The sequence below is a fragment of the Dermacentor andersoni genome, chromosome 7 (assembly GCF_023375885.2).
Source record: "Dermacentor andersoni chromosome 7, qqDerAnde1_hic_scaffold, whole genome shotgun sequence".
In the NCBI taxonomy this organism is placed as follows: Eukaryota; Metazoa; Arthropoda; class Arachnida; order Ixodida; family Ixodidae; genus Dermacentor; species Dermacentor andersoni.
The window spans coordinates 141770392-141785636 of NC_092820.1; the positions used below are offsets into that span (position 1 = coordinate 141770392).

The following is a 15245-nucleotide window of genomic DNA, read 5'->3' on the forward strand; positions in this document are numbered from 1 at the left end:
ATGTGTAGAGCCTTCAGTACGCTTAATGAATCTGTGTATATGACAGTGTTTTCAAGTTTGTCAGCAATGATCTTTTGAACTACCGTCCATATCGCGTACACTTCGGCTGTGTAGACAGAGGCATGCTAAGGTAATCGAATGCTTGTTTCCCAATTTTCTGTTACGGCCCCTACACCCACGTGTTTTTCCGTTGTAGAGCCATCAGTATAAAATTCTATGTAGTTTATATACTTGTCTTGAAGAGAGCGGAATTCTTGTTTAATGTGTTGATGTGGTGTGTCTCTTTTCTTTAGACGTGTTAGAGTCAAATCACATAACGCTATGAAATCACACCACGGGGGTAAACGTGCTGGCTTTCTGGCAACCTGGAGGACTTCCCGAGGGATGTCATAATCCCGACAATATTCCTCGTATCGCAAGATAAGGGGACGTATGTCTTTAGTTGTCTATCGCAAATATTGGCAATCACGAGCGGTATATAACCACACAACAGACAAACATTTCTATGTCGTCAGAAGCAATAAAACACCACGACCATAATGGTAGGTTTCGTATTTCCCCCTGATTCGGTATAACTTAGTCTACACGCGAAGAGCGCATTTTCCTGCGGGAATCGTTTAATGGAATACTTGGAATTGATGTTTGCCTCGTTTGCTCGCACTTTACGGTTATCGACGGGAGGCCAAATCAGTCTCCCGTCCCCCCTCTCTTTAAGGAAATTTAAGAAAATTTCCTTTAAATTTTCTTCTAAGTTCACGGCTTCGTTTTTACAGCACGACCATGGTGTGAAGCAACACGACCCCACAGTGTGCGCCCACAGGGGCTGGCGCACCCGTGCCCGACTGACGAGACCGCCTCCTGGATACGGTATGTCTTCACTACTTCATTGCAAACGTTGGCAATGACGTCCGGTATAACCACACAGCAGACGCAACGTTTGTATAATGGCAGGTTTTGTATTTCCCACCGATTCGGGAAAACAGAAACGGAGCAGTGCCGACACTCGTTGACGCGAAGAGCAGCCATCTTGATTATGGCACGGGGCATCAAACCAGTACCGCAGACAGCGCGTAGTACGTTGTATATGCAAAAATAGCCGCTTATGAAGAGAAAAAAGAAACTGGAACTTTAATAGTTTTTTATGCAGGAAAAATTATTTAAAACGGTCATAGCAAGCTAGAGATCAAGAAGAACCGAACATTTGTTTTTTTCTTTTAACAGGGTTCTCTCGGAGCATTCACAGATTTATTTTGCGGTACCGAAAATTGCCATCGGTTTTCCTTAAAGCCTTTTTTACCGTAAATCCAGGGGCCGACCTCACTGAGGATCACCACGACCCACCGGGAGGTATGGCGCCGCCGAATGACGCTGCCCCACCTCACCACCTTCATTCTGCGATGGTGTTTTGCGCCAAAAAATCACTCTGCAAGTCGGAGTTTAGCAGACGACGCGACAGTAGGAATGTTGTATCCTTGCTTAGGTACGTGGTTTTCGGACGCGTTTCAATAATTAACAAGCCTAGTCACTGTAACTGACAGGCGGTTCAAAACTACGCGAATTCCTGTGCCTATGAAAAGTTGCGGTGGCGCCATCTCATGGCGTCTGTTTGAAAACTGCTCGCCTGCGCCTCGCCGCTCGCGCCACTAGAGAGTATTCTAGTTCACTATAGGTCGAACGTACCGCAGTGGGACACGTACTCTCGAACGCATCGCCTGACTTGAGCGCGGCCAGCAGGTCGCGCTGATTGGACTACCGGCCACGCGCTCCGCTGTTCCCATTTCATTTGTCCGCGATAGTATATTCCGAAAAGCAACAATAGGCAATAATGGATTCGGCAAGCGTGCACAAGGCTGAACCTAAATTTAATACCCGAATCTCACGTTACGTCGCAAAGCGCAACGTACGCTGAATTGTCGGAGAACGCAGTTGCTAAACTTTGTCACCTTCCGCCTAGATTTTCTTTCCAGACCACGTTGTGGTCCACTTCTATGTTATGAACAGGCAGGAAATACGTGCCAAAACACGCCTCGTGCACCGTTTGTGACGTACCTGAAAAGAAAACCACTCGCCTCTTCAGATTTTTGAAATCAGGAAAGGAATAGTGCCGACACAGCTCGACCCGTATAGCAGCCATCTTGATTATGGCACCGGCCACGAAACCAGTACCGCAAACGCCGCGTCGTGCGCGGTATATGCCGAAAAAAAAAAAAAAGCCGTGTAAGGAAAGGAGAAACTCTACCTTTTTATTTCAGTCTTTTTTATGGAGGTGCCCGACAACCTAAAACGGCTATACTTCAGTTTTGACTCGATCTGAAGCCTATAGAGACCGAGAAGGACCGAAACTTTCGTTTTTTTTTTTTTACTTTCAACAGGATTCTGTCATACATCATTCACAGAAAATCTCTTTTTTGGTAGAGAAAATTTCCTTAAATTTCCTTTACGTTCACGTCTTTCTTCATACCGCAGCGTCATGGTGGCCACCAACCTACCCGGCCCCGCCTCCGGTTCCCGCTACGGCCCAAGGTCCGGAGACCACGCGGCCACCGGCTCGAGAGCGTATGTGTTCACCTCTTTATCGCAAACTTTGGCAATGACGTCCGGTATAACCACACAGCAGACACAGTTTCCATGCAGTGAGAGAGAATCAAACAGAGCGACAATAATGGCAGGTTTTGCATTTACCACCGATTCGTTACAACTTAGTCTTCACGAAAAGAACGCATTTTATTGCGCGAATCGTTTAACCTTCGAATTGACGTTTGCCTCGTTCGCTCGCACTTTACGGTCATCGGCAGCAGGCCAAGTCAGCCCCCCGTCTACGCAGCAGCTCAATCCTCTCGTTCCCTTTCACTCACTTCTCGCGGTAGCACGCATTCTACGCGTCGCAAACGTGCCTTGGCATAGCGACTTTCTTCAGTCAGTCGACACGACATCATGTACACATGCGGCTGAACAGAATAAAAGGGCGCATTCTCAGGACAGGGTTTTCACGTTTCCGTGTAGAACTTCCAGTTCCGACCACTGCGTCACTGCAGCTACATTCAGATGATGGAATAGTAAGAACATATGGCGCAGGTCGACGAATGTGATCGGCGGCGCCGTATGAATCGCCACTATTGGCGTGCTTCGCCGAGGAGGGTGGATTTTGTAAGGATAAGTTAAACTGCAAAAAATGTTTCCTTTAAAAAAAAGAGAATTTATGGCATCGCCGTGCCGCACCATTTCTGTAAAGATCTCCTTTCTATTTTTTATTATTCTGTTTTTAACGAGTTTCTTTCTCGTTTACAGTAAGAGAAATTTGGTTTTACAGAGAGTTAGACGCTTCGCATTGCAGGAAAAGTTCTGTTTCCTGCTAAATTTTTTTTTATCATTTAAATAATATATTCTGTTTGATTTCGCAGAAAAAGAATGTGGTAAATAAGTGTCCATTTTCAGGATCAGTGAAAGTTCTGTTTTCTGTTCATATTTTTCCGTTTCTTCACACATTCGTTTTCTTTTCCGCTGTACAGAAGTGTCCTGTGTAAATACAATTTTCTATGATTGTGAATAATGGACGAACCAGGAGTGTCGCTGAAGCCAACGCTTGGAAGCGGCACTTCTCTACGTGTGGGCAGTTGCCGTACTCACGAAGGGAATTTTCTTTGAAGAAACGTTGATTGTAGCCGACATTCCTTGCTCTACCAGTGTTTGTGGCTTCTTGCCTCCATTTTCATCCGATCGTATCTCAGGTTTGAGTTCATTATCGCGCGTCACATGATCATAATATATAAAACAAGAGAGATCATTTAATTGAAAGAAGGCAGAGAGGTCGGCCTGAGCTAAGGTGCTCTAGCCTGCTACTCTGCACAGGGGGAGGGGGAATGGGGACATAAAGATGTGATGAGGGATGATGATGACATAGCAAGAGGGATGCGCAAAGATGAAAGCAAATTCAGCACTCTGATGATAAACATTCACAAATGTCATCCATGAAGCCACAATCAGGTTTCGCCTCAACTCTGTAGTCGCCAATTTGAGTGAATTTAAAAATAGAGGCGTTAGGACGAAGCTGGTGTGGGCCTCCCCTGCGTGAACAGCACAAGCGCCAAACAAAACTTTATAGCATATAAAGAGCTGCGATAAGCGGCTCTAGCACGGCGAGCACTTGTAAGGCACTTTTAGCGGCCGGAGTCTCGAGACCACCGAGAAGCACGCGCATTGATTCTACTAGGTGCTTCAGCATTTTTTGTACACTCTCCATCTCCTTGCTTGCCCGTAGTGTCACCGGTTTCATTGGCCCTATAATTCTTGGCTTGATGGCGCAGAGGACCGCTAGTGCCCGGTGGCATGGCCGTGGGCCTAGAGGGCAGCAAAGGCCATTCCGTGTTTGTATCAGCCGGTGGAGGTGAACGTTTGCCGCGTGCTCTCGTCGACCTTACGCCGCTACCGTCCTCGATGCACGCGCAGACAGAGGTGGTCGTGGCACCTGTGCCACGGTAGGCAGTTGTCCTGAAATGGTTTTGTGATGCTTCTGTCGCGAGCGTTGGTCACATTGGCGAACAGATTGAGCAGCCTCTTTACGTGAAGAGTGGTCCCTTGCCATTTTTCGAAGAATACGAGCCTCCTGTTTCATCTTCGGGCATTCCATCGAAGTCGCTTCGTGAGAGCCAGTACAGTTGGGACATTTAAATGAAAACGCCTCACAGTCGGTGGTATCATGCTCTCCGCCGCAACGCGAGCAGGTGGCTTTGCTTCTACAAACAGCGCTCACGTGTCCTATCTTGTGACATTTCCGGCACTGAATAGGCCTCGGAACGAATGGTCGTACTCGGTGTATAACGTAGCCCACTTTTACAGACGCTGGTAATGTCGAAGAAGCAAACGTTAACTTGATACATCGGGAGTGCCCCAAGCGGTGAATCTCAATAATGCGCGCCGATGACCTCAAAAGACTCTTGAGGTCCGCATGCTTGATTTCAAGCTCTACGTCGGAAATCACTCCAGTTGTCTCCTTCCCGTAAGTAATAAAGGAGCGGACGGGGATTGCGCTTAACTGTGGAATGGTCTCTAACTTCACAAGTATTGCGGAATTTTTCACATCTATTGTCAGGATGTTCTTGCGAGCGTTGATCCTGATCTCGTTAATTTGCCCAGGGGCCACACTTTCAAAATATTCGGTTAGAAACTGCCTGCTGAGGGAGTTCATGTTGTGTGACGTCGAGAGCGGCACGTAAGAAACCATGAAGGATTCTTGCTCACTCTGATGCGATGAAGTCGCCTCAGTCGACATACGGCGCATCTTCTTCATACGACGGCCCATGACTACGGTGTACTCGCTGTCAAGAGTCCATGGCTTCTGGCGTTGAGCTCTCCCGGGAATCGAGGTGGTCCGAGCTTCCAAAGTCACGTCGTCCAAAAATGAGCGATGAAGTAGACGACTGACCTTGTTCAGGTGGTCGTGGGAACATCTTCTTGCTCATCCTTGATGAAATGACTCTCACGAAAATGGCAAGAACGTAAAAAATTGCATAACAGCGAGAGGCCCAGAGCACCAGTAAGCTCTGGGCACTTCTTTCTCTTCCTCAACCATATAAAACAAATTTAATCTAGATGTGCAACTGGTCTCAAAATGAAAACGTGGCTCTGTGCTGAAAGCTGAATATGTTCAACGCAGCGCAATAATACAAAGGTCACACGTAGCGCTCGTGTGTGTGTCTCCGCGTTTAATTTACTCTTTTTTTTGTGCTGCTGGTAAATATGGCCCACTGTTCTTCTGTAAGCGGCTATAATAAACTTGTAATTTGAGACATTGTAGAACACTTTGTATCCTTTTATTTTGCACCGAAGCATCACTGGACAGATAAATATGAGAACAGGTGTTTAGTAGAACTCCATATGCGCACGTTGAGAAAACAAGCAGCATCGCTTTTCCACCAGGTGTTAAAAGAGCTCAAAAGTAAATTTAACAAGCTATGGATAAGCTTTCCCTTTGAATGTGTCGCATGCCTATATATAGATTAGGAATAACAGGAAAAATGCATACCTTTTCAAAGCAACGCAAGTAAATTAAAAGAATACGCACACCTTCGTGTATAATAGGCACTGATGTCCAAGTTACGGAACTCCCCCGTTCTGGTCGGTAAATTTGTTAGGAATAAGTCACGGAATGTTTTAATGCAGACATTTGCGACACACAATAACATCAAGATCGGTGCTCAGTGTAGTTGAGGCATCATGGTAGGTGTGCATTATGTCACGGCGTGCAGGTATTGTGAAATGTTGATTTGAGAGATGTGCGGATTTCGAAAAAGGATAATAATAATATTTGGGGTTTTACGTGCCAAAACCACTTTCTGATTATGAGGCACGCCGTAGTGGAGGACTCCGGAAATTTTGACCACCTGGGGTTCTTTAACGTGCGCCTAAATCTAAGCACACGGGTGTTTTTCGCATTTCGCCCCCATCGAAATGCGGCCGCCGTGGCCGGGATTCGATCCCGCGGCATCGTGCTCAGCAGCCCAACACCATAGCCACTGAGCAACCACGGCGGGTGTCGAAAAAGGAGATACAATCGAATGCTTTTTTGATGTAAGAAGCAACTGTTGTGTAAAGACAGATATTGGTGTGACCGTCGTAGCTGAGCGACAAAATATTTTTTTTTTTCTCGCAGCCGCAGCAACAACACGTACTATCGTGGACCAATGAACCACGAACCGCGGAGCGCGTGGCCGATTGTCCAATCAGCGCGACCTGCTGGCCGCGCTCAAGTCAGGCGGTGCGTGCTATGGTACGCATCCCACTGCGATACGTTCGACCGCAGTTTCGTGTGCGCTAGTTTTGTCATACCGCCAGAACGGCGCGCCGCTGACGTTGCCATTCCACGCGGTGTTGCCTAAAGGCAGCCCGCACGTGCGAGACGAGCGTTTGCTTTGCTCGCTATGAAGCGTGGCTTTTCAATCACGTACTTATTTCTGCCACCATCGTCGCCTCGCTTTCACCGGCGCTTCAAGTGTCGGAAGGCAGCACTACTCGTGCCACTAAATTGCATCGTTATAGACGTCCGCTTCGATAACACGAGCATTCCAGCAACATTCTCTTTCCAACCGTTCCTCAATCGAAAAAATTTTTTGAAAGACCAGCGCCCAACCATTTCGCGTGATTAAAACAGCTTTCTTCAAGGGCCCGCAACACCATGAAAAGTGTGAATGATGGCAGAAGATGCTGATCTAGCGTAGATTCCAGCTGCAAGAATTGCAGCAGGCGAAAAGTAACAACAAAGGAAGCGCATTTAGTTACAAATGAAGACTCTCTCATGACTTTTATGAAATGAATAGTGAACTTGTGGTGCAACTAATTCGCTCACAGTTACGAGCTCTCCTATGCAGATGTGCAATTGTTGAGAGTGCTCCAATAATGTGTGAAATCTCCTCGAGCCGCAGTGACTGGCGTCGTTCTTCACCGCAAGCTTTCAAAGCGCCGCATATCTATATCAGAGCTTCATATAGGTGCTCCCACTCTTGCTGAACAGCTCCCCACAGCGCATCCTGCGAGCGCTTCTAGCGGTCGGTGGGAGAGAGCCTGTTTCGTTGCGCCCCAGATATTCTCGCATAGGTTCGTGTTGGATCTGAGCGGGCCAATCAAGCACCATCAGGACCATTCCTTCCGTCAGTTTCCTGACTGATCGGGCCATGCGTATGGGGCTGCGATCATGTCGCACGTAAAAGAGACCATATGAGAAGGTGCGTTAGAGAGTGTACGGAACGCCATCGACCTGATTGACCCTGCGATACACTTCGGCGGTGAAGTGGCCTTCTAGGCGGATGAGTAGACCTAGGCCATCCTTGGGAAGGGGTCCCCGGAAGCTGACAGCGCACCGGTCACTAAGTTACGTGGCTCCACCTAGCGAAATAAGATTGTAAGGTGCATTGGGTAGCGTTGGCAGATGCCTTGCAGGAGGAGACACCTGATAGGGAAAAACGGCACCCTATTCCAAATAATGAGGGGCGATTCGTCTGCTTATTTCGACTTAGGAAGCAACTGGACCAATTTTACGTTAGGATAATTTGTTGGAAGTAATTAGGGTATTTTCTCGGAGCATAAGACAACAAATATATCTGGTGTTTTTTGTTCCGCACATTGTCAGGATTGGGGGCTCAATCCCATCGCTCGAGATCCGTTGCCAAGATTGGAGTCCGGCATGAATTCGAAGGTAGCTGGCCCATGCCTTCGTCCAACTTAAACACGCTGAGGACGTTGATGAAGGGAAGAACTGCTTCTCATCGAGAACGAGGAAAATGGGTTTATTTACAGAATTTAAATCAGTCTAACATGACTGCTTAAGAAAAAGAGTGTCAGTCCAACATGACTGCTCAAGAGAAAGTGTGTCAGTCCAACCTGACTGCACGAGAGAAGTGTGTCGAGCCTCCGCCCAACAGCCGTTTTTAAATACTCGGTCCTCCGGCGATACAAGGCAGCGAATGTTCGTTTCGTCATCGCAAAACTAGCCGCCTCCCGCGACAAGGTGACGCGAGCGTTCGTTTACTCATTGTAAATTTGCCGCCGTTCTGAAGAACAGTTTACGCACACAAAGGCTGACACATTCCAAGGTCTGGAGCCGACGACAGAGGGGCGCCGTTCCGCAGTATTGTTTACGCCCACACACACGCAAACACACAGGTGCGAAGGTCTGGAGCCGTCCTCGGAGGGGAGTCGTTCCGGGTACCTCGGAGACATTCTGGGTAGCTCGTTGTCCCGCTGCGGCTTGCTCACGCGTAGCAAAATCAGGTTCGCGCTGGGGACCTCGGGCACAATAGTTCGTCCGTCGAACCCGTTTCGTTACAACGGCGATGGGGCTGGTGGATGGAGGCGGTTTTCAGCACAAAGCCCGCTTCTTCGAACGCCCCCTAGCTGCAGCGACGGAGAGTGGGGGATGCGCGTCTTGTCCCCCAGTCGGAATTGGGTGGCAATTTTTCCTTGCAGCTCGCCATTCTTAACAGCGCCTCCATGGCCCGAAAAATCTCGACTGTCTAGCGCTGACAACCGCTAGGCAGGAAGAGAACGGCAGGTGGTCAGGGGGGGATTGATGTCTTGGCTCGCAGCGACGACTTGTGTATTGATGTCACTGCCCCAAAACATCCAACAAGGACCGGCAACTGCAAAATGAACCCCACAACACGGCTCTGCGCCGAGATGACGTGCATTGGCTCTCACTTTAGACTCGCTAGGCTTAAAAAAAAAAAAACAACAGAAGTGCAGAAACAAGAAATGCTGCATTTCGCTATGCCAATTTCTGAAGCAAATTCCTGCTGACAAATTCAGCAATCCTGGAGGGAATCCTGCTAAATGAGAGGGGATCTTCTTCGCTTAATAAAATTGGCACTAGTAACCCTAAAATTTAGGCGGGACCCTCAAACGCAGAATTCAAATTAGCCTGCTCAAACCATCCGCATTGCTATGCAACTTTCCCTTCTTATATCTAACGGAGAAGTTGTACTCTTGGAGAGTGAGGCTCCATCGGAGCAAGCGACCATTTTTGTGTGACATTTTATTGAGCCACGTCAGAGGACAGTGGTCGGTCTCGAAGATGAACTTCGCTCCGTACAAGTAACACAACTTCTGTGCGGCCCAAACTAAACAAGCACATTCCTTCTCTGAAGCGCTGTAGGCTTCCTCTCTTACATTTAGTTTACGGCTGGCATAGAGGATAGGATGCTCCTCGTTATCGTCGCCGACCTGACTAAGTACCACGCCCATACCTCTGTCGCTTGCGTCGCATTGAACTATGAATTCCTTTGTGTAGTCTGGCGCGCGAAGCACAGGGCGAGAAACCAATAGCGTTTTAAAACTTTGGAAAGCGTTCTCTTTGTCCTTATCCCAGTGTACGTTACTCGGTGCTCCCTTTCGGAGGGCGTCTGTTAATGGACTTGCCATCATCATCATCATCATCATCAGCCTGGTTACGCCCACTGCAGGGCAAAGGCCTCTCCCATACTTCTCCAACAACCCCGGTCATGTACTAATTGCGGCCATGCCGTCCCTGCAAACTTCTTAATCTCATCCGCCCACCTAACTTTCTGCCGCCCCCTGCTACGCTTCCCTTCCCTTGGGATCCAGTCCGTAACCCTTAATGACCATCGGTTATCTTCCCTCCTCATTACATGTCCTGCCCATGCCCATTTCTTTTTCTTGATTTCAACTAAGTTGTCATTAACTCGCGTTTGTTCCCTCACCCAATCTGCTCTTTTCTTATCCCTTAACGTTACACCTATCATTCTTCTTTCCATAGCTCGTTGCGTCGTCCTCAATTTGAGTAGAACCCTTTTCGTAAGCCTCCAGGTTTCTGCCCCGTAGGTGAGTACTGGTAAGACACAGCTATTATACACTTTTCTCTTGAGGGATAATGGCAACCTGCTGTTCATGATCTGAGAATGCCTGCCAAACGCACCCCAGCCCATTCTTATTCTTCTGATTATTTCCTTCTCATGATCCGGATCCGCCGTCACTACCTGCCCTAAGTAGATGTATTCCCTTACGACTTCCAGTGCCTCGCTGCCTATTGTAAATTGCTGTTCTCTTCCGAGACTGTTAAACATTACTTTAGTTTTCTGCAGATTAATTTTTAGACCCACTCTTCTGCTTTGCCTCTCCAGGTCAGTGAGCATGCATTGCAATTGGTCCCCTGAGTTACTAAGCAAGGCAATATCATCAGCGAATCGCAAGTTACTAAGGTATTCTCCATTAATTTTTATCCCCAATTCTTCCCAATCCAGGTCTCTGAATACCTCCTGTAAACACGCTGTGAATAGCATTGGAGAGATCGTATCTCCCTGCCTGACGCCTTTCTTTATTGGGATTCCTTTCTTTATTGGGATTCCTTTCTTTATTGGGATTCCTTTCTTTATTGGGATTCCTTTCTTTATTGGGATTAATGGACCTCCTATATGAACACAACAATGGACTTGCCATTTGCGAGTAATTCGGAATGTACCGTTGATAGTACCCCACAAGTCCCAAAAATTAACGAAGGTCCGTTTTCGTGCGCGGCTGAGAAAATTCTCCAATCGTAGCTATTTTCAGCTCCGCCGGCCGTCTCATGCCCTGGCCGACAACATGGCCCAGATAAGTAACCTGCGAAAATCCAAACCTACACTTTTCCGCTTTCATCGTCAAGTCGGCTTCCCTCAACCGTGAGAACACCTGTTTGAGGTGCGATACGTGTTGTTCCCAGCTGTCCGAAAAAATTGCCACGTCATCAAGATAGGGCAAGGCGAACTCCTGCAAGTCTTTTAGGACAATATCCATTAACTTAGAGAAGCTAAACGGCGCGTTCTTCAGCCCGAAGCTGAGTGCGAGAGGGCGAAAAGTGCCTACAGGCGAGATAAATGCGGCATAGCGGCTGGCACTTTCTGAAAGGGGAACTTGCCAGTACCCCCGCACGAGATCTATAGTTGAAATGTATTTAGCAGCACTAACTCTTTCAATTCGTTCCTCAATGTTAGTATCAGGTACAGCTGATCCCTAGTGATGGCATTTAACTTCCTGTAGTCAACACACGCACGAGGGTCCTTGTTAGGGGTTTCTACCAGTATTAGCGGTGACGTGTAGTCACTCTCAGCGGGCTCAATAACTCCCAACTCTAGCATGCGCTGTATCTCTGCCTCCATAATCTCTCTCTGTCTTGGAGACACCCTGTAAGGCTTTGATCTTACTGGTTCGGTTGATGTCATCTCAATTTCATGCGTTATCAGTTCGGTTCTACCCGGCCGATCGCTGAATCTGTCGAGATATTCCCCTAACACCTCTTTTAGCTCATCTAGCTGCTCGGGTCTTAGAGCGTGCGAGCTTACCGAGTGCTCGACTACTTCTTCTAGGCCGATTTCAGAGTTGGAGGTCGCCCTATACTCCTTAAACTTGGTACTAATGCCATCCGGCTCTTTGATGGTATAGTTAACGACTCCGCTCCGCTCTACATACGGCTTCATCAAATTACAGTGAAATATCCTCACTTCCTTCCTGCGACCGGGCGTTTTCAGAGCATAGTTAGTATCTGAAAGTTTGTGCAACACTTTAACGGGCCCGTCCCAGTGAACTTCAAGCTTGTTCTTTCTTGAAGGTTTGAGGATCATTACCTGGTCTCCGGCGTTAAACGTACGAAGCCTCGCATTCTTGTCGTAATAGAATTTGGCGTTCTTTTGAGCTACTCCCATGTTCTTTCCGACTAGTTCTTGGGTTGCGCTTAGCCGTTCCAGTAAATTTAGTACGTATTCAACCACTGTTGGACTCTCCCCTCTTTCCTCCCACATCTCTCTTAACATTCTCAGTGGAGAATGGAGTGTCCTCCCATACACTAGTTCTGCTGGTGAGAACCCTGTCGCTTCATGTGGAACCGTTCGCAAAGCAAACAAAGTTGCCGGCAGACAGTTCTCCCAGTCCTCCTTATGCTCGTAACAGAGCGCACGCAAAACTCGCTTAAGCACTGAATGCCACCTCTCTACACTGTTGGACTGAGGGTGATAGACAGAACTGTGTATTAACCTTACCCCGCACTTTTGCAAGAATGTGGAAGTCAGTGCGCTCGTGAATACTGACCCTTGATCTGCCTGAATTTCTGCTGGAAACCCAACTCGTGCAAACACTGTCAAAAGCGCGTCTACTACTTCGGTGGAACTGAGCTCTTTTTCAAAGGGATTGCTTCTGGAAACTTGGTAGCCGGACACAGCATGGTAAACAAGTACCTGTAGCCCGATTTTGTTTTTGAAAGAGGCCCTACCGTGTCTATTACAAGTCGTCTGAAAGGCTCTGTTATTAAGGGCACTACCTTCAGTGGAGCTTTCCATGTCTCTCCTGGTTTACCAGAACGCTGGCAGGCGTCGCATGATCTTACAAAGTTTTCTACGTCTTTGAAACAGCCAGGCCAGTAGTATTCCATAAGCAATCTTTCCTTTGATTTGTTTATGCCTAGGTGGCCGGACCACCCATTTCCATGACAGAGACTCAAAAGGTCCTCCCTATACTTAGTAGGTACGACTAACTGATCTAAAATCCTACCCTTTCGATCTCTGTAGTGCCGATACAACAATCCTCCTCTCTCATGTATCGTCACGTTGCGCCTAGCAATGCCTTCTTTAGCTGTGTCACGTAATTTAGCCAAGCTCTCATCATTCTTTTGCTCAGCTGCCAGTGACTCTTTATCCACACGTAAGAGCTGATCAAAGTTCTTTGAGGCCGGTGATAATAACGACCCTGTCTCGCTTGTGAGTGCGTCAGCTCGCTCTTCCTGCAAGCCAGAACCCTGACACTCTAGTGCTACGCTCTCATTGAGCTGGTCAGTTGGCAGGCTCTCCTCAACTGTTCTTTTGTCCCTCGGGCCTAGCTCGGATTCGGGTATTGCAGTTATCCCCTTTTCTGCTTCCGCTGGAGGAGCTCGAGCATTTTCAGCCGAAAGCGCCGCGATCTTACGAGCTTGGCCTCGGGTCAATGCTTGTACTATGCCCTCTCCCAGTTTGAGCCCTTTGTCACACAGTAACTGATTCGAACGATTCGAAAAGATGTAAGGATACTGCAGTGACAAAAATTTGGAAACTGCAGCCTCAGTCTCTAGCTCGTCGAATGGTCCATTGATTTTGACTTTGGCCATGGGCAGACACACGCTGTGTTCTTCTACAACCTGTTTTATCCATGCTACTTCTCCGGTGAAGTCATCTACCGTCACGTAAGATGGATGGACAATGTCCATCGTGGCGGCATTGTCTCTTAGCACTCGGCATGGTTTTCCATTAACATGCAGGTCGTGAAGATATGGACTTAAAAGTTCCATATTCTCATCTTTTTCCTCCACGTAGGAGAAAACTACGCTAGACTTCTCGCAGTTTACACCTATATGTCCCAGTTTGTGGCATTTGTAACAGCGCATTGGTCTAAAAGATTCGAATTTTCTTTTCTGTTCTTTTTGTGCGGTTTCTCCGTTAAGTTTCTCCTCGCTCTTTTCTGCGGGCTTTTCCGCCATGTCTACAGGCTCCGATCGTCTAGCCTGCGCACCATTTTTGAACGGAAATGGTTTCCGCGGTCCATTTCGACCGTCCCAGTTTCCCTCCTCGGCGTTCAACTTTCTACGGGTTGCGTACTCTTCGGCTAATTCAGCCGCCCTTTCCACAGTGTTTACATTACCTCTGTCTTGCACCCACAGTTTCACAGCTTGGGGGATGGTTTTGTAAAACTGTTCTAGACACATGCATTCAATGATCATGTCTCTGCGGTCGTACGCTTCCGCGCTTTTAAGCCACTCGACTAGGTTGGCCTTTAAGCTATATGCAAACTCCGGATATCCCTCGCTATCTTTCTTGCCTGTGCTCTTAAACCTTTGCCGAAAAGCTTCGGCTGAAAGGCGGTATTTCTTCAGGAGACTAGCCACTTTTGCATAATCATATGCATCCTGTGCACTCAGTCTGGCGATTACTCCCGCCGCCTCACACGGCAACATAGACAGCAACCGCTGTGGCCATGTACCCGGGCCGAAGTTCATCTTCTCGCAAGTCCTTTCAAAATTGCTTAGGAACAAGCCTATGTCGGTCCCGACCTCAAATGGCTTTAATAGCCTGTCCATGCGGTACGATTCTGCCTCACTTAATCGTCCCAGAGCGCCTTCACTTCCTTGAGACAACTCCAAACGTTTGCTTTCAAGTTCAAGTTGCATTTTTGTTAACTCGCGATCTTTATCGCGTACCTCTCTCTCCCTGTTCCGTTCTTCTCTTTCCCGTTCTTCTCTTTCCCTTTCCCGTTCTTCTCTTTCTCTTTCCCGTTTCTCTCTCTCTTTTTGAGAAGTTCCAACCCCAGTTCAATTTCTTCCTCACTGGCCTGTTCGGAAATGATATGCAATAATTCCGATTTTAGCATTTCCTCGCGTACATCTAGGCCCAGTTCCTCACCAACAATCAACAATTCGTCTCTCAGCAGTGTCCTTAACTCCATGATTGCTGCTTTACTGCCTTGATTCAGCTCTCTAAATCTAGCTAGGAAAACACAACCTAGCTAACACACAACAATCTAGCTTCCCTACAGTTGTAAACAGAATAACCACAAAATGAAGCCTAGAGAGTCAAAGCAAGAACCAAGCACTCGCCGCAGTCACAGCACCACGTCGCAAAGTCCATCCCACCGCTGTCAGCCAGTTGTCAGGATTGGGGGCTCAATCCCATCGCTCGAGATCCGTTGCCAAGATTGGAGTCCGGCATGAATTCGAAGGTAGCTGGCCCATGCCGTCTTCCAAC

General features: G+C 47.8%; 2 protein-coding genes across 6 annotated transcripts in view; one reads left to right on the top strand and one right to left on the bottom strand.

Annotated features, from left to right (window-relative positions):
- Positions 1 to 15245, bottom strand: part of LOC129385575 (uncharacterized) — a 118853-nt gene that overhangs the window by 25490 nt on the left and 78118 nt on the right. The gene's annotated exons all lie outside the window — the stretch shown is intronic.
- Positions 1 to 15245, top strand: part of LOC129385574 (uncharacterized) — an 87020-nt gene that overhangs the window by 3785 nt on the left and 67990 nt on the right. For 2 of the 5 annotated variants that reach the window (XM_072289356.1, XM_055072285.2), the window contains exons 3-4: positions 774 to 867; positions 1222 to 1480. In XM_072289356.1, the coding sequence (XP_072145457.1) occupies positions 774 to 867; positions 1222 to 1480 (353 nt within the window). The remainder of the gene's footprint in view (positions 1 to 773; positions 868 to 1221; positions 1481 to 15245) is intronic. The other 3 variants (XM_072289358.1, XM_072289357.1, XM_072289359.1) reach the window with 2 other exon arrangements.